This window comes from Jaculus jaculus, chromosome 1 (genome assembly GCF_020740685.1).
Source record: "Jaculus jaculus isolate mJacJac1 chromosome 1, mJacJac1.mat.Y.cur, whole genome shotgun sequence".
NCBI classification, from domain to species: Eukaryota; Metazoa; Chordata; class Mammalia; order Rodentia; family Dipodidae; genus Jaculus; species Jaculus jaculus.
In genome coordinates, this window is record NC_059102.1 from 7949207 (window position 1) to 7967113 (window position 17907).

General features: G+C 43.0%; 1 protein-coding gene across 3 annotated transcripts in view; it reads left to right on the top strand.

The window, feature by feature from the left end:
• Positions 1–17907, top strand: part of Dhx32 (DEAH-box helicase 32 (putative)) — a 75183-nt gene that overhangs the window by 43460 nt on the left and 13816 nt on the right. For all 3 annotated transcript variants that reach the window (XM_045149081.1, XM_004659193.3, XM_045149084.1), the window contains exons 4-5: positions 4411–4780; positions 15659–15904. In XM_045149081.1, coding sequence (XP_045005016.1) covers positions 4411–4780; positions 15659–15904 — 616 coding nt within the window. The remainder of the gene's footprint in view (positions 1–4410; positions 4781–15658; positions 15905–17907) is intronic.

Below are 17907 nucleotides of genomic sequence, written 5' to 3' on the forward strand. Positions count from 1 at the left end.
CTCATTTTGAGTAAGCTCAGATTGAATAGCTGCTTAAATCAATGCGCGGGTTGTTTTTTTTTTTTATAATTATGCTGGGGATTGATTGAGTCCTGAGCTTTGCACATGTTAGGCAAGTGCTCTACCACTGAGCTACATGCTAGCTATTAAATAAGAGGATTCTGTATCCAGTATTGTCTTTTTGATTTTCTTTATAATAACTACCTTAACTTGTGAGGCACATAATAATAATAGACACTTAATGAAGCTGTCTTTAACCATCCACTTCCTCCTGCCTGCCTTTGTTCTTTTATACTATATATAAAACAGCTTAATTCCTTAAGCATTAAATTTTTTTAAATTATTTGTAGGCAGGAGGTGGGGTGGGGAGGGAGAGAATGAGAAAGAGGGAATGGGTGTACCAGAGCTTCTTGCCACTACAAACAAAATCCATGTGCATGCGCCACTGTGCATGTAGTTTTTCTTGGGGGCTAGGGAGTCAAACCCAGGTGATCAGGCTTTGCAAGTAAGTGCCTTTAACCACTGAGCCATTTCTGCAGCCCTTTTAAGATTTTTTTTCTGGCCTTTTTCAAATAACACATACCTAAATAATCTTTACTTAAGTTTCACAGTTTTGGAAGCTGAAACATTTCTAAATTTTCATTATGGTCAATCAGTATGTAAACCTTCAGAAAATATTAATAGTAGCTTTTTTTTTTTTTTTTTTTTTTTTTTTTTGGTTTTTCAAGGTAGAGTGTCACTCTGGTCCAGCTGACCTGGAATTAACTATGTAGTCTTAGGGTAACCTCAAACTCATGATGATCCTCCTACCTCTGCCTCCCGAGTGCTGGGATTAAAGGCGTGCGCCACCACTCCCAGCAGTAACATAACTTTTAAATGCATTTTTGAATTTTATAAGCCTTAGTAATTTAAAATACAAGCTACATTTTTTTGTTATGCTGGCAGTGTGTCTACATGTTTTTCATATAGTTATCAGTAATAACGCTTTTTTTGTTTGTTTGTTTTGCAAGGTAGGGTCTCACTCTAGGCCAGGCTGACCTGGAATTCACTGTGAAGTCTCAGGGTGGCCTCGAACTCACAGTGATCCTCCTACCTCTGCCTCCTGAGTGCTGGGATTAAAGACATGCGCCACCATGCCCAACTCAGTTATAACGCTTTAAAAAACATTGTACATATACTATCTTACTAGCACAGTGGTGAGAAATACATTTTGTGCCCTGAAGGACAAGCTGCAAGTTTCTCTCTCCTGTCATACCAGGCCATCATGTGCAAGACTAGGCCTTGCCTGCTGAGTCTAGAAGGGTTTTTTGTTTGGTTGGTTTTGGTTTTTCGAGGTAGGGTCTCACTCTAGTCCAGGCTGACCTGGAATTCACTATATAGTCTCAGGGTGGCCTCGAACTCACAGTGACACTCCTACCTTTGCTTCCCAAGTGCTGGGATTAAAGGAGTGCACCACCATGCCCGGCTCTGGCGGGGTTTTAAATAGGTCACTGTCTTCTCTCTTTCTAATTAAGCCTAGATATATTTACATAACACGTGCACCTCCTTCACTTTGTAAGAAGCACAGCTTCCTGTAGATCAGTGCTCGCCTGAGTGATGCTGAATAAAGGAGCAGATTACATTTCTAACATGAAAGTTGGGTAGATTAACAATGAGGCAATAGTAACTTGCATCGTTTTACCCACTAAGTAACCGCCGCAGAAGACCATCTGGATGTTGGATTTTGGATGCATTTGTTTGCACCTTGAAAAGAATGTACTATTGTCACAGTGAAGATACATCCAGTTTTAGATTTGGTCTTTTCTCATTTAGAAATGATGCAGTTTCCCACCGCTTATTGGGTAAGACGAGATTTGACTGTGTGGGAAAAGGCCGAAAGCAGGTGCCTGGGACTCATACACAGAAATAAAATGGAAGGCTTCTTGCCCAGACCCTGGAGGCCAAGGAAGCAGGCCCTGATTTGATGCTGGCCACAGATGTGAGACGTGTCCACATCCAGATCTGAACTCGCCTTAGCTTTTGCTACCCTTGCTTAGAGAACTAAAGCTTTTGAACCCTAGTTTCTTTACTTAGAAATATGAGGAAATGATGTCTAACTTAGCGATTTATTCTGAAGGTTAGGTAAGAACACATGCACGGGCACAGTGCCTGACACTCACTAGACCTGACCAGTGTCACAGGCTTCTGTTCTTCCTTAAATGGATATTGGGCACCGTGTCAGGGTCCCCACGACCACCCCGGTTGATGTTTTGCCGGGAGGATTCAGCACATTGTAGTCACCACCAAGACTTAGCGCGGTGAGAGCATACAGAGGAAAGACAGCCAAGCCAAGGAAGGCAGCGGATAGGGTGACACCCAAAGGAAGCTGGGCACAGTCTTCCCGGGCCTCTCCCCACAGCAGTGAGCTAACACCCTAAGCTCCACATCGGGAGCTGTGACAGCTCGTGTGAAGTGTTCTGCCAGGTCCCCTAGACACTCAGTGCCCGGGATTTTGACTGGGGGCTGGTCACCTAGCACCTTCTGCCTGGTATGTTCCAGACTTCCACACTTGTGGGGGCAATGCTCATGTTCAGCGTGCACCCTAGCGTCAGTTCTGGGAGGCTAGGGACTCTACCCAAACCTGAGTTTCTGAATGTTCAAGGGCCAACCTGGAAAGTAGACCCTCTGGAGACCACAGTTTAGAGCTACTCGCTACAAGGGGAAATGCCGTAGGGGCAGGGAAGGTGGCTCAGGTGGTAAAGTGCCTGCCTTGCAAGCATAAGAACTAAGTTTGATACCCAGTACCCATGTAAATGCCAGGCATGGTGGCATATGCCTATAATGGCAGCTCTGGAGAGATAGAGACAGAAGGAGCCCAAGAGCTCACCTGCCAACCTGTTAGCCTAATTGGTGAGGAGGACCTCTGAGGCTGTCCTCTGGCCTCACGTAGACGCATGCATACTTGAACATGTGAGCCCACACACATGTGCAAAACATTTTAAGAGTTGGGCATGGTGGCTAGTTTTCCTATTTTGAAAATATGATCACAAGAACTACCAGAAGAAAAAAATCAGATGATGGTTGAAGCAGGAGGATCATGAGTTTGAGGCCAGTCTGGACTACATGAGACCCTGTCTCAAAAAAAAAAAAAAAAAATCACTGATTTACAGTCTGAGCAATTTGCATGGTACCCCCAACTTGATGATTACTGTTTAGACACTTGTGTCTGGTAGCGATTAGAGCAGCATCTGTAGCACTTTGGGGATGCAGCCTTCCGCAACCCTGCACGCGCCATTCTGTAACAGAGCTCGTGTGCGGACCGCCAGACCAGAGCCTGAGCCCGAGCTAGGGCAGCCGGTGCTGCCTCCTTCCTTTGGGCCATGTAAACCTTCAGGACCTTCACTGGTAAGAGAGAGGTACACTCTCTCCTGAAAGGTGTTTTGTGATAATGCTGCTGGAGGCAAATGTTAAAGCGGCTCATACTGCTCTTTGTGATAATCCTTTGCCAGAGCTTACACATTCTTGTGATGATTAAATGTGTAGTATGGGGGAGGAGGGCTTGTAGGTAGGGTTTCACTGTAGCCCAGGCTGACCTGGAAATCACTGTGTACTCTCAGGCTGGCCTCTAACTCATAGTGATCCTCCTGCCTCAGCCTCCTGAACGCTGGGATTAAAGGCATGTGCCACCATGGCCGGCTACTTTTTTAAACTTTTTTTGACAGCTTCTGTAGTGTAGACAATAACCCATGATAATGTCCACCCGCCCATTTTCCCTCTCAGATCCACCTTCCACTGAATCCCTTCTTTCCTATCAGTCCCTCTCTCCTATTTTGATGTCAAAATCTTTTCCTCCTATTATGAAGGTCTTGTGTGGGTAGTGTCAATCTACTGCGAGGTCATGAATACCAAGGCCATTTTGTGACTGGAAGACACCATTGTAACTACTCCCCCTTAGCTCTTCCTACCCCCTCTTTCACAATGGTCCCTGAGCCTTGGGGGGTCTGATAGAAATGTTTCACGTAGTGCTGAACATGCCACTGCCACTTCTGCCACTTCTCAGCACTGTGGTGAGTTTTGAGTCACCTTCAACATCTGAAAAGAGAAGCTTCTCCAACCGAAAGTGAGAGTAGCGTTAATATCTGGGCATAAGCATAATATAAAAGTGCTTGGAGGGCAGTATGGCGGGCATAATACAATGAACATTATCCAGACCTGGGACTCTGTGAAAGTCTTGGGATCAGTGAACATACACAGATTTCAGTTTGCTTCTGTAGGTTTGTATGTTGTAGGCCTATAGCTCCTACTGACTCAGCAGAATCTTGGCCTCAAGAAAATGTTAAACCACTGATAAAGAGAAAGGCTTTTTCATTTTAGGAAGCTCTTGCATGCCTTTTATGAGAATGTCCTAACGTTAGTATTTCTCCGTCATAGGTACTGTACTGATGATATGCTGCAGAGAGAAATGATGTCCAACCCTTTCTTGGGGAGCTACGGGGTCATCATCTTGGATGATATTCACGAGAGAAGCATCGCGACCGACGTGTTGCTGGGACTTCTCAAGGACGTGTTACTAGCGCGCCCCGAACTGAAGCTCGTCATTAACTCCTCGCCTCTCCTGATGGGCAAACTCAGTGCTTATGCCAATGCACCTGTCATAGAAGTGAAAACTAAGTGGCCTGTGGAGGTTGTGTACCTTAGTGGGACTCAGCAGGATTCCTTCCAGTCTATTTTACGCCTTATCTTGGAAATTCACCGCTCGGGTGAGAAGGGTGACATCGTAGTCTTTCTGGCCTGTGAACAAGTAAGTAAATTCTGACTTAGCAGAGAACTGCACTCAGCTGCTTCATTTGGGAAGCTTTTCATTGCTGACATATGGTTTCTGTTTGCTTATTTGCTGTTCAAATACTTGGTTCCATCACACCTCACTCTTTTTCATTAGGAAGTAGTACAAACAGGGTAAATAAAACCTGCCCTGAAAGTGTTGCCAAAGCCTCACAGCTGCACAGACAGCAGGCCGGCGCCTTGAGGAGTGTGGAGAAATGACCTCCAGAGCCAGCTTCCTCCACCTGGCTGGCGCACAGCTGCCCTGCTCTGCCCGAGTGCCCTGCCACCCTGCGGCCTCTCAGAGCTGGAGCCATGCAGTCTGCAGTCTCGACTGCCTTCCCTGGGGCCAGGTGTACTTTGAGGTCGAACTACAGCCTAGGCACTGGCATAGAGTTACGCAAAAACAGCTTCCCCCACATACTCGGTGAGAGGCAGTGAGATGTGAGGCAGAAATACTGACCTTAGGTCATTCTCCAGGCGGCTTCCTTAATTGGGCCCATTTCTTGAGAACTGAATGAGAAGAAATGTAATGGATTTCGTGTAAACCTCTCTTCACAAGAGCACTCATTAATGTCCAGTTAAGCATCTTGTCCATTCTGTTATTGCTTTTACACAGTCAGAGTGCCGTTCGGCATTGGGTTAGTTTTTATTGAAGGTGCTCTCTCCTTTTTCCTTCCTTGGGCTGAATCTAAAAGCCCCCAGAATCACTCATTAGACTTTGATCTTGGAGACTAATGCAGCCTTATCCTCCACCCATCCACCCTACACACTCATACACAGTCACTTCCTGTCTTCTCAGACTGTAGTTTCTAGACCATGACCCAGGTAAGTAGTGTTCTAGAGATGAAACACAAACCAAGGTCAAGACTCCTGCTGAAGGGAGATGATGTCTGTCCCCATTGCCACTCCCAGCCTCTGCCTCTCCTTACTGCTTCCAGAAGAACTCCCTCTGCCCACAGAGCATGAAGGGTGACTGTGCCTCCTAGCTTTGGGGCTCTGAGGCAGTTTTCTTATGACTTTAATTTTATCTCTTTCCTTAGAATAGAGGGAGAGAAAGAAAGAGACCAAATGGTCATGCCTGGGCTTCCTGCCACAAAGGGACTCGACAAATGTGCCACTTTATGCATTGGGCTTTATGTGGGTGTTGGGGAAGCCATCCTAGACCACTGGGTTTTGCAAACAAGCACCTTTAACCATGAGCCATCTCTCCACCCTTGTCAGTGCCTTCTGAAGGTTTGCGTCAGTAGGAAATTGCTCCTGAGGGGGCTGCTGGACTCCAAGCCCCTTGGCCAGGTTCTCTGTTGAGGGTAAAGTGGCAGCTGTGCAGCCTGTTCTGGCTGTCACTGTAGGAATGTCTGCACACCCTACTGAGGCTGAGCAGTTACAGGGACAAGGACACAGCTCACTAATTCTTTACCTGTGAGTTTCTAGGCTGTCTTCACCAAACATGAGAGGTCAAAAGTAGAGATCTTCCCTTTTTTTAGACAGTGTCTCAATGGTGTGTTTCAGGATACGCTAGAACTCGGTCCTCCCGCCTCCACCTCCCAAGTGCTGGCAAGTTTGCTCGTATTCTTCTAGCTGATAAACTTTTCATTATTTAGGATCAATAGTTGTGCTCTTTGCTCAGTTAAAAAAAGCTCTACCAGCTGGGTGTGGTGGCACATGCCTTTAATCCCAGCACTTGGGAGGCAGAGGTAGGAGGACTGCCATGAATTCAAGGTCACCCTATGACTACATTGTAAATTCAGGTCAGCCTGGGCTAGAGTGAAACCCTACCTTGAAAAAACAAAAAACAAAATAAAAACATTGGAATGACTCAGAAGACACGATGGTGCTGAGAAGTGACAGAGGATTGCTCAGCACTGAAATATCTCTATCAAGGCTCAGGGTCCATTGCGGAAGAGATGGCAGAAAGAATGTAACAGCCAAAGGAAGGGTAGGGCTTCTTACAACATGTTCCTCCAGACAAAATGGCCTGGATATCCATGACCTCAGTTCCTGACACTACCTAAACAAGACCCTCATAATAGGAGGGAAAGATCATAACATCAAAATAAAAGAGAGACAAGCCAGTTGTGGTGGCACATGCCTTTAATCCCAGCATTCGGGAGGCAGAGGTAGACAGATCGCCATGAGATCGAGGCCACCGTGAGACTACATAGTTAATTCAAGGTCAGCCTGGGCCAGAGTGAAACCCTACCTCGAAAAACCAAAAAAAAAAATAAATAAAAGACTGATTGAGAGGGGGAGAGAATATGATGGAGTGTGGAGTTCTAAAGAGGAAAGTGGGGTGGGGGGAATAACCATGGGATATTGCTTATAATCATGTAAGTTGTTAATAAAAAAAAAAGAAAAAAAGGGGAATTAATTTTTTGACTTAAGAATTTTAGTAAAATGGTAGTGAGCCTTGTAGTCTAAACAGGGCTTCTCCATTCGGTAGCTTGCCATTCACTTTGAAAGGTAGAATGTTGGAAACAGGAAAATGTTAATAAAAATTAAAAAAAAAAAAAAAAGAATGTTGGAAACATAAAAAGGAGTCAGAGCTGGAGGGATGGCTTAGCAGTTAAGGCACATTCCTGTAAAGCCAAAGGACCCAGGTTCGGTTCCTTAGGACCCATGTTAGCCTGATGCACAAGGTGGCACACATATCTGGAATTAGTTTTCAGTGGCTGGAGGCCTGGGCGTGCCCATTCTCTCTCTCTCTCTCTCTCTCTCTCTCTCTCTCTCTTTCTCTCCCCTCCTCTTTCTCTATCAAATAAATAAATAAATAAACTTTTTTGTTTTTTGTTTTTTTCTTTGATGTGTGTCTATCTGATTTCTTTTTCTTTTCAGTTTTTTAAATTTATTTATTTATTTATTTTTGCCTCTTTTTTAAAAATTTTTATTAACATTTTCCATGATTATAAAATATATCCCATGGTAATTCCCTCCCTCCCACCCCCACACTTTCCCATTTGAAATTCCATTCTCCATCATATTACCTCCCCATTACAATCATTGTAATCACATATATACAATATCAACCTATTAAGTATCCTCCTCCCTTCCTTTCTCTACCCTTTATGTCTCCTTTTTAACTTACTGGACTCTGCTACTAAGTATTTTCATTCTCACGCAGAAGCCCAGTCATCTGTAGCTAGGATCCACATATGAGAGAGAACATGTGGCGCTTGGCTTTCTGGGCCTGGGTTACCTGACTTAGTATAATCCTTTCCAGGTCCATCCATTTTTCTGCAAATTTCATAACTTCATTTTTCTTTACCGCTGAGTAGAACTCCATTGTATAAATGTGCCACATCTTCATTATCCACTCATCTGTTGAGGGACATCTAGGCTGGTTCCATTTCCCAACTATTATAAATTGAGCAGCAATAAACATGGTTGAGCACGTACTTCTAAAGAAATGAGATGAGTCCTTAGGATATATGCCTAGGAGTGCTATAGCTGGGTCATATGGTAGATCAATCTCTAGCTGCTTTAGGAACCTCCACACTGTTTTCCACAATGGCTGGACCAGATTGCATTCCCACCAGCAGTGCAGAAGGATTCCTTTTTTTCCACATCCCCGCCAACATTTATGATCATTAGTTTTCATGATGGTGGCCAATCTGACAGGAGTGAGATGGAATCTCAATGTAGTTTTAATCTGCATTTCCCTGATGACTAGTGACATAGAACATTTTTTTAGATGCTTATATGCCATTCGTATTTCTTCCTTTGAGAACTCTCTATTTAGCTCCATAGCCCATTTTTTGATTGGCTTGTTTGATTCCTTATTATTTAACTTTTTGAGTTCTTTGTATATCCTAGATATTAATCCTCTATCAGATATATAGCTGGCGAAGATTTTTTCTCATTCTGTAGGTTGCCTCTTTGCTTTTTTCACTGTGTCCTTTGCGGTGCAAAATCTTTGTAATTTCATTAGGTCCCAGTGGTTAATCTGTGGTTTTATTGCCTGACCAATTGGGGTTGTATTCAGAAAGTCTTTGCCAAGACCAATATGTTGAAGGGTTTCCCCTACTTTTTCCTCTAGCAGTTTCAGAGTTTCCGGTCTGATGTTAAGGTCTTTAATCCATTTGGACTTAATTCTTGTGCATGGCGAGAGAGAAGAATCTATTTTCATCCTTCTGCAGATATATATCCAGTTTTCAAAACACCATTTGCTGAAGAGGCTGTCTCTTCTCCAATGAGTATTTTGGCATTTTTATCGAATATCAGGTGGCTATAGCTACTTGGGCTTACATCTGGGTCCTCTATTCTGTTCCACTGATCTACATGTCTGTTTTTGTGCCAGTACCATGCTATTTTTGTTACTATGGCTCTGTAGTATAGGTTAAAATCAGGTATGGTGATACCACCAGCCTCTTTTTTGTTGCTCAGTATTATTTTAGATATTCGAGGTTTTTTGTGATTCCAAATGAATTTTTGGATTGTTTTTTCTATTTCCATGAAGAAAGCCTTTGGAATTTTGATAGGGATTGCATTAAATGTGTAGATTGCTTTAGGTAAGATTGCCATTTTCACAATATTGATTCTTCCAATCCAGGAACAAGGGATGTTTCTCCACTTTCTAGTGTCTTCTGCAATTTCTTGCTTGAGTGTTTTAAAGTTCTCATTGTATAGATTCTTTACTTCCTTGGTTAGGTTTATTCCAAGGTACTTTATTTTTTTTTTTTTGATGCAATTGTGAATGGGAGTGATTCTCTGATTTCATCCTCTGTGTGTTTGTTGTTAGCATATATGAAGGCTACTGATTTCTATGTATTTATTTTGTATCCTGCTACATTGCTGTAGGTGTTGATCAGCTCTAACAGCTTGCTAGTAGAGTCTTTAGGGTCCTTTATGTATAGAATCATGTCATCTGCAAATAATGATAACTTGATTTCTTCCTTTCCAATTTGTATCCCTTTTATGTGTGTCTCTTGCCTTATTGCTATGGCTAAGACTTCCAAAACTATATTAAATAAAAGTGGGGACAGAGGACACCCTTGTCTTGTTCCTGATTTTAGTGGAAAAGCTTCCAGTTTTTGCCCATTTAGTAATATGTTGGCTGTAGGCTTGTCATAAATAGCCTTTATTATATTGAGATATGTTCCTTCTATTCCCAGTCTCTGTAGGACTTTTATCATGAAGGGATGTTGGATTTTGTCAAATGCTTTCTCTGTGTCTAATGAGATGATCATGTGATTTTTGTCCTTCAACCCGTTTATGTAATACATTACATTTATAGATTTGCGTATGTTGAACCATCCCTGCATCTCTGGGATAAAGCCTACTTGGTCAGGGTGAACGATCTTTTTGATATACTCTTGTATTCTGTTTCCCAATATTTTGTTGAGAATTTTTGCATCTATGTTCATGAGGGAGATTGGTCTGTAATTTTCTTTTTTTTGTTCTATCTTTGCCTGGTTTTGGTATCAGGGTGATGCTGGCCTCATAGAAGGAGTTTGGTAGAATTCCTTCTTTTTCTATTTCCTGGAAAAGCTTAAGAAGCAATGGTGTTAGCTCTTCCTTAAAAGTCTGGTAAAATTCAGCAGTGAATCCGTCCAGGCCTGGGCTTTTTTTAGTTGGGAGATTATTGATAACTGTTCGGATCTCCATGTTTGTTATAGGTCTATTTAAGTGATTAATCTCATTTTGATTTAATTTAGGTAGGTCATATAGATCAAGGAAATCATCCATTTCTTTCAGATTTTCATACTTTGTGGAGTATATGCTTTTATAGTATGTCCCTATGATTTTTTGAATTTCTCTGGAATCTGTTGTGATGTTACCTTGTTCATCTCTGATTTTATTAATTTGTGTTTCTTCTCTCTTTCTTTTGGTCAGATTTGCTAAGGGTTTATCAATCTTGTTTATCCTTTCAAAGAACCAACTCTTTGTTTCATTAATTCTTTGGATTGTTCTTTTTGTTTCTATTTCATTAATTTCTGCCCTAATCTTTATTATTTCTTCCCGTCTACTGATTTTTGGTTTGCCTGTTCTTCTTTTTCCAAGGCTTTAAGGCGAAGCATTAGGTCGTTTACTTGCGACCTTTCTAATTTCTTAATATAGGCACTTAAGGCTATAAATTTACCTCTTAGAACTGCCTTCATTGTGTCCCAGAGATTTTGGTATGTTGTGTTCTCATTATCATTTGACTCTATAAAGTTTTTGATTTCCTTCTTGATTTCTTCATTGACCCACTCATCATTTAGTAGTGTATTGTTTAGTTTCCATGATTTTGTGTATGCTCTATAGCTTTTCTTGCTACTGATTTGTAGTTTAATTCCATTGTGGTCAGATAGAATGCAAAGAATTATTTCAATTTTCCTGAATTTGTTAAGATTTGCTTTGTGTCCTAATATATGGTCTATTTTAGAGAATGTTCCATGTGCTGCTGAAAAGAATGTATATTCTGCAGCCTTTGGATGAAATGTCCTGTATATATCTATTAAGTCCATTCCTTCTATGACCTCATTTAGTCCAGATGCCTCTCTGTTTATTCTTTCCCTGGATGACCTGTCAATTGATGAGAGTGGGGTGTTAAAGTCACCCACCACCGCTGTGTTTGGTGTTATTTGTGACCTTAGTTCTAATAGTGTTTGTTTGACGAATTTGGGAGCCCCCATGTTAGGTGCATATATGTTTAGGCTTGTAATGTCCTCCTGTTGGAGTGTGCCCTTAATCAATATAAAGTGACCTTCCTTATCTTTCTTGACTAACGTTGGACTAAAGTCTACCCTGTCAGATATTAGGATAGCAACCCTTGCTTGTTTTCTAGGCCCATTTGCTTGAAACACCGTCTTCCAACCTTTCACCCTAAGATAGTGTCTATCCTTTGTAGAAAGGTGAGTTTCTTGGAGACAACAAATTGTAGGATCCTGCTTTTTAACCCAGTCTGCAAATCTATGTCTTTTCGTTGGGGCATTGAGGCCGTTGATATTAAGAGATATTATTGAAAGGTGTGTATTTATGTTTGCCATTTTTTTTTGGGTGTGTGTGTTTCTGGTTCTACCTGCGCTCTCTTCTGTTAACTGGTATTTGAGTATTGCTTATTTTTTCTAGGTTCCTTATATGTGTGCTTTTCCTTTTCTTCAGCATGGAGGATTCTATCAAGTATTTTCTGTAGAGCTGGTTTTGTCTTCAAATACTCCTTTAACCTGCTTTTGTCATGGAATGTCTTTATTTCTCCATCTATTTGAATGGATAACTTTGCAGGATAAAGTAGCCTTGGTTGACAGTTGTTATCTTTCAGAACTTGGAATATATCACTCCAAGCCCTTCTGGCTTTAAAAGTTTGTGTTGAATAATCTGCTGTAATCCTGATGGACTTGCTTTTGTAGGTAACTTGATTTTTCTCTCTAACTGCTTTCAATATTTTTTCTTTGGTATGTGTGTTTGGAAGTTTGATTATAATATGGCGAGGAGAGGTTCTTTCTGGGTTTTGTCTGGTTGGGGTTCTAAAGGCTTCCTGTATCTGCATTGGCACCTCTTTCCCAATTTGGGTGAAATTTTCTTCTATGATTTTGTTGAAGACGCCTACTATGCCTCTGGAGTGGAGTTCTTCTCCTTCTACTATGCCCTTAATTCTTATATTGGATCTTTTCATAGTGTCCCGAATATCTTGAAATTCCCACTCATACTTTTCTATAAGTTTGTCTTTCTCTTTGTTGGACTGCATTAGGTCTGCCACCTGGTCTTCTAGCTTAGATATTCTGTCCTCTCCCTCTTCCATCCTACTGGTGAGATTGTCTACAGAGTTTTTTATTTCATTAACTGTTTTCTTCATTGCTAGTAATTCTGACTGGTTTTTCTTTATTATTTCTATTTCCTTATTTATGTCTTGTATTGCCTTCTTTATTTCATTAAATTGGTGTCCTGCATCTTCTTTGATTCCTTTGATTTCCTCTTTGACTTTTTCTTTGATTGTTTTGATGTGTTCTTTGACCTCTTTGAACATATTTATAATCATTCTTTTGAACTTTTTCTCAGGCATTTCCTCTAACTCTTTCTCACTGGAGGACATTTGTGATGCATTAATACTTTTAGGTGGATGTATATTGTCTTGCTTTTTAGTGTTTCTTGTGTTATAATGTATATATTTTTGCATCTTGGATTAAGTTAATGCTTGGATTTTCTAGCTAGCTGTGTATTCTTAGCTGTATCAATTGATTTGATGTTATATCTTTTCAGGGTAGGACCTTAAGGTGTTAGGTGTGGCTCTTAAGACTCTCAGAGTATCTACAAAGATGTTCTTAGGGGTTGAGTTTCCCTGCTATAGGAGTATTCAAGCAGGCTGAGTGGAATAAAATACAGGTAGATTCTAAAATTTAACTAAACACTGTACACATTCAATCAAAAACAGCCCCGAGTATGTATGCAAGAGTAGTTATTATAACGACCAGATCCTCTATCAACAAAGAGGTTAAGATTTCTGGTCTGTTGAGGGATCCAAGTCAGTTTGTGACCAAGTGAGACCCTTCCCTGGTGCAATCCCAGTTACCTTGGATGATTTTGGTCTCAGTCAAGTTGCTGCCTGGGTCGTCGGGCTGCTGTTCTGATTTCTGGAACTGGGCACTTGCTTTTCCTGCGGGGCAAACCGAGCCTGGCAAGTGTGGCCCTGCAGATCAGCACCCCTACTGCTGGAACTGCTGCTGCTCAAGCTGCCCCTGCTGGGTCTGTAGCCACTGCTGCTGAAGGTGTTGCTGCTGGACCCACCGCTGCTGCTGCCTCTGCTGCTGCTATAGCTGCCACTGCTGGAGCCACCACTGCTGCTGAAGCTGCTGCTGCTGTGTCCACTGCCGCTGCTGCTGCCGAGTCTGCCGCTGCTGCCACTCCTGGGTCTGCTGCTGCTGAGGCCGCTGTTACCGGTGCTGGAGCCGCTGATGTTGCTGCCAGACTCTGCTCCTGCTTGGGTCCCACTGTTGGCTCAAGTTGGCGTGGCCGGTCCCAGTCCGCTGCTCTGTTCGCCGGAGCTGGGCTCGGGCGGTGGGGGAGGGGAGGGAGCCGCGGCTGCTCTGGTTGTCTCGCTGCTCCACGTGTTCTTCTACCTCGCGGTCTGCTCCTCCGCTGCTCGCTGCCGCTCTCCCCTCACGTTTCCTGAGTTGCGGAGAGCGCGGTGTGAGAGGAAGCGCCCGCACCTGGCTTTTCCTGCGGCTCGAGCCGAGTCTGGCGGCTTTCTGGTGCACCGTGGCTGCGGTGGTTGGCTGAGCTGCCGGAGCCGCTTTTCCCGCCTGTGCAGGCTCTGGATGCTCTGGAACTCTTCTACTTCTCCGCTTCTGCTTCAATTTCCTATACACCTCACTTTTTAGTAAAAGTGTGTATTTTGCTGAGTTTTTTTGGTCTTTTTAAACCCCCCAAGGTGCTTTGGTGTGGTACCTACGCCGCCATCTTAACCGGAAGTCCAAATAAACTTTTTTAAAAAGGAGTCAAAGTTAGTTTAAGGGATAACCTTCTAAAAACCTATTTGCAATTTGAGAAATAGAGTAACAGCATTTAAAATGCCTTATTTGAGCATTTTTAAACCAATTGCTTGTAAGTAATTTTGTAGCAAGTAGTTTATATTGTGCTCAAGATACTTGACATACATTAAAGCAGATTTTTTATAAATGCCTGGGTCATATAAGATGTGAATAGCAATGAGTATTTCCTGCCCATCTGATCTCATTACTGCTACTTGAAAAAAAATTAGTTTTATTTTTTTTTTATTTCTGCTACTTCAAAGTACAAGTAAGCCCAAATGACTTATAAAATTATTTTAGTATTGTTTCATTTTTAGGTTTTTTGTTTGGTTTGGTTTGGTTTTTTGAGGGAGGGTCTTACTCTAGTCCAGGCAGACATAGAATTCACTATGTATTCTCAGGGTGGCGTCGAACTCACAGCAGTCCTCCTACCTCTGCCTCCCTTGTGCTGGGATTAAAGGTGCGCACCACCATGCCCAGCTAGTTTTTAGTTTTTTTTTTTTTTTTTTTTTTTTTTTTTTTTTGAGATGGGGTCTATGCTATAACCCAGGCTGGCCAGGGAACCACTCTACCACCACGCCCAGCTAGTTTTTAGGTTTTTGAGATGGGGTCTATGCTATAACCCAGGCTGGCCAGGGAACCACTCTATAGCCCAGGCTGGTCTCAAACCCACAGCAATCCTCCTGCCTCAGTTTCCCAAGTCAGAAGTACAGGCATGAGCCACCACATCTGGCCTGTACCTGTGCTGTGGAGAAAGTCTGGAGGTTGTTACGTAATCAGCTCTGGTAGCTCAGAGTGAGGCGCATCATTGGCATGAACATGAGTTTTGCTGGTCTGCTGTTGTTGGTAGGTGTGAGACGTTGCATCAAGCTGGAACAAAGTGGAGTGCAGGCAAAGATAGGACATTTCACAAGAGGAAAACTCTGGGACTAGAAGCAATGGCCTTGTTGATAAACCCCACTTAGCTTCTCTAAAGAAATGTACTTGTTCCGTCATGCCCTTACATAAGACACGTAGACAAGACCAGAGGCATTTCCCCCTGCACATGATTGCCGAAAACTTTCTTGAGCTCTTACTTTTTTTTGTTTTTTCAAGGTAGGGTCTCACTGTAGCCCAGGCTGACCTGGAACTCACTATGTAGTCTCAGGGTGGCCTCGAACTCAAGGCAATCCTCCTATCACTGTCTCCCGAGTGCTGGGATTAAAGGCGTGCGCCACCACAGCAGGCCTTGAGCTCTCTTTCCAATGGTAGTGAAGTAGTCTTTGTTGTTGCTTCTATTAGGGTCTCAGTCTAGCACCCGCTGACCTGGAACTCACTCCTACCTCAGCCTCCCAAGTGCTGGGACTAAAAGCATTGTGCTACCCCACCTGACTGAGTAATTTCATAGAATGATGTTATTTTTGTCACTGCAGGATATTGAAAAAGCCTATGAAATTATCTGTCAAGAAGGATCAAGTTTACACCCAGACCTGGGTGAACTGGTGGTGGTTCCTTTGTGTCCCAAAGAGAAGTGCACACTGTTCAGGCCAGCTGATGACACCGAGAGGAGATGCCACGTGTACCAGAGGAGAGTGGTGCTGACCACTAGCTCCGGGGAGTCTTTGATCTGGAGCAGCACTGTCCGCTTTGTCATTGACGTCGGTGTGGAAAGAAGGACGGTAAGTACCAGAGAGTGGCACGGTGTGGCCCAGGGCTCTGCTTGTGGTCGTACACTGACTGCAAACAGAAACTAGAGTCTTGGCTGTGATTTTCAGTAGCATATTGGCAGTCTGGAGACAAATTGAGGTTTATGGAAGAGACAAGAAGACAGATTTATGGAGAGACAAAACTTTGGCTTGAAGGTGGTGGCTGTTCCCTGTCAGCCTGTATGTCTTTGGTCCTTCTTCCCTTTACTCCCTCCCTCTTCTCAATTCTTCCTTCCCTCCCTTCATTCTTTTTTTTCTGGAGGGGGGAGGTTCAAGGTAGGGTCTCACTCTAGCCCAGGCTGACCTGGATTTCACTATGTAGTCTCAGGGTGGCCTTGAACTCATGGTGATCCTCCTGCCTCTGTCCCTGCCTCCCAAGTGCTAGGATTAAAGGTATGCACCACCACGCTCAGCTCCCTTCATTCTTGTTGATGGGGACTGAATCCAGGGCCTCACGCGGGCTAGCCAAGCACTCCGTCATTGAGCTGTACCTCAAACTTGGGTTTTCCTTTTTAGGGAAGCTATTAGCAAAATGAAGTATCTGACCACTAAAGCTCTATTTAATAATTAAAAAAAAACATTTATTTATTTGAGGGAGAGGGAGACTGTGGTAGACCGCTTAGTTGCTGGGAAGAACTTCCAAAGCAGGCACAAGTTATGGAGGAAGGGGTTTATGGAAGCTTACAGATGGAGGGGAGGTTCCATAATGGCAGAAGAAGTTGGCCCACTGCCACAGGTCTGTGCAGAGAGGTTAAAAAAAAAAAAACACAAGCAAACTTCTGGAACACTCCGCATGTCCTTAGAATGGAATTCCACAAACACACCTTAGGGCTGGACCCTAGGATCCACCCACAGTGACACCTCCTCCAGCAGGAGGCTGGAGATCTAAATTACAGGCTTTGATAAACTCCTGAGTCAGTTGGCGACATCATGCAAACCACCACAGAGAGCGAGAGTGAACGAGCATGGGTGTGCCTGGTCCTCTTGTCACTGCAAATGTACTTCAGACACATGCGTCACTTTCTGTGCCTCCAGTTTTATGAAGGTACTGAGGAATTGAACCCAGGCTGGCCAGCTTTACAAGCAAGTGCTTCTTTAACTGCTAAGCTGTCTTCCCAGCCCTATTGGATAATTTCTGATATCCTGCTAGTTAGCATCTTGTCTCAAGAAATTTACTAGGAATTCATCCCAAGTACATAGACTAATTTTAGCAATACTGAATTATAATTGACATAAACTAATTTTTAGAAGATATTATAAATGAACTTACATAAAATTGTTGTATCACTCACTTTAGGTAAAAATACAGAAGAAATGAAAATAAAGTTTCTCAAATCCTAAAGACTCTGGAGCTAAAGAAATAGCTTTAAAGAACTGAGAGGAGGGTCCGAGTCCCCAGTACACATGCAAAGCCAGATGCATAAAGTGGCACATGCATGTGAAGTTTGTTATAGTGGTAAGAGGCCCAGATACATCCTTTTTCTCTCTTCCCTTACAAATAAAATTTTAAAAACAAGGACTGAGAGGAAATTACCAAATGCTAACTCATTCGTCAGTATCAGCTCTGGTCTTCTGAAGTCTTCATGCAGTGATAAAATAGTTCTAGTGGTTAAGGGGGTACCCATGGAACTTGGAATTTTTTTGCATTTTTTTCAAGGCAGGGTCTCACTCTAGCCTAGGCTGGCCTGGAACAGTAGCCCCAGGCCAGCCTTGAACTCATAGCCATCCTCCTACACCAACTGCCCAAGTGCTGAGACTAAAGGCATGTGCAACCACACCAAGCTGGAACATTTTTTAAGGGTAGCCTTGAACTCATGACTCTCCTGCTTCAGCCTCTAGAGTTCTGGGGCCTTGGGTATGTACCACCACTCCTGGCTTGTAGAGTTAGTAGTGGCAGAACCATTCCTAGAACACAGGGCTGTCCCTTGCTCATTTAAACACTTGTGCCGCTGTTGGTGCAGTGTGCAGTGTTTGTA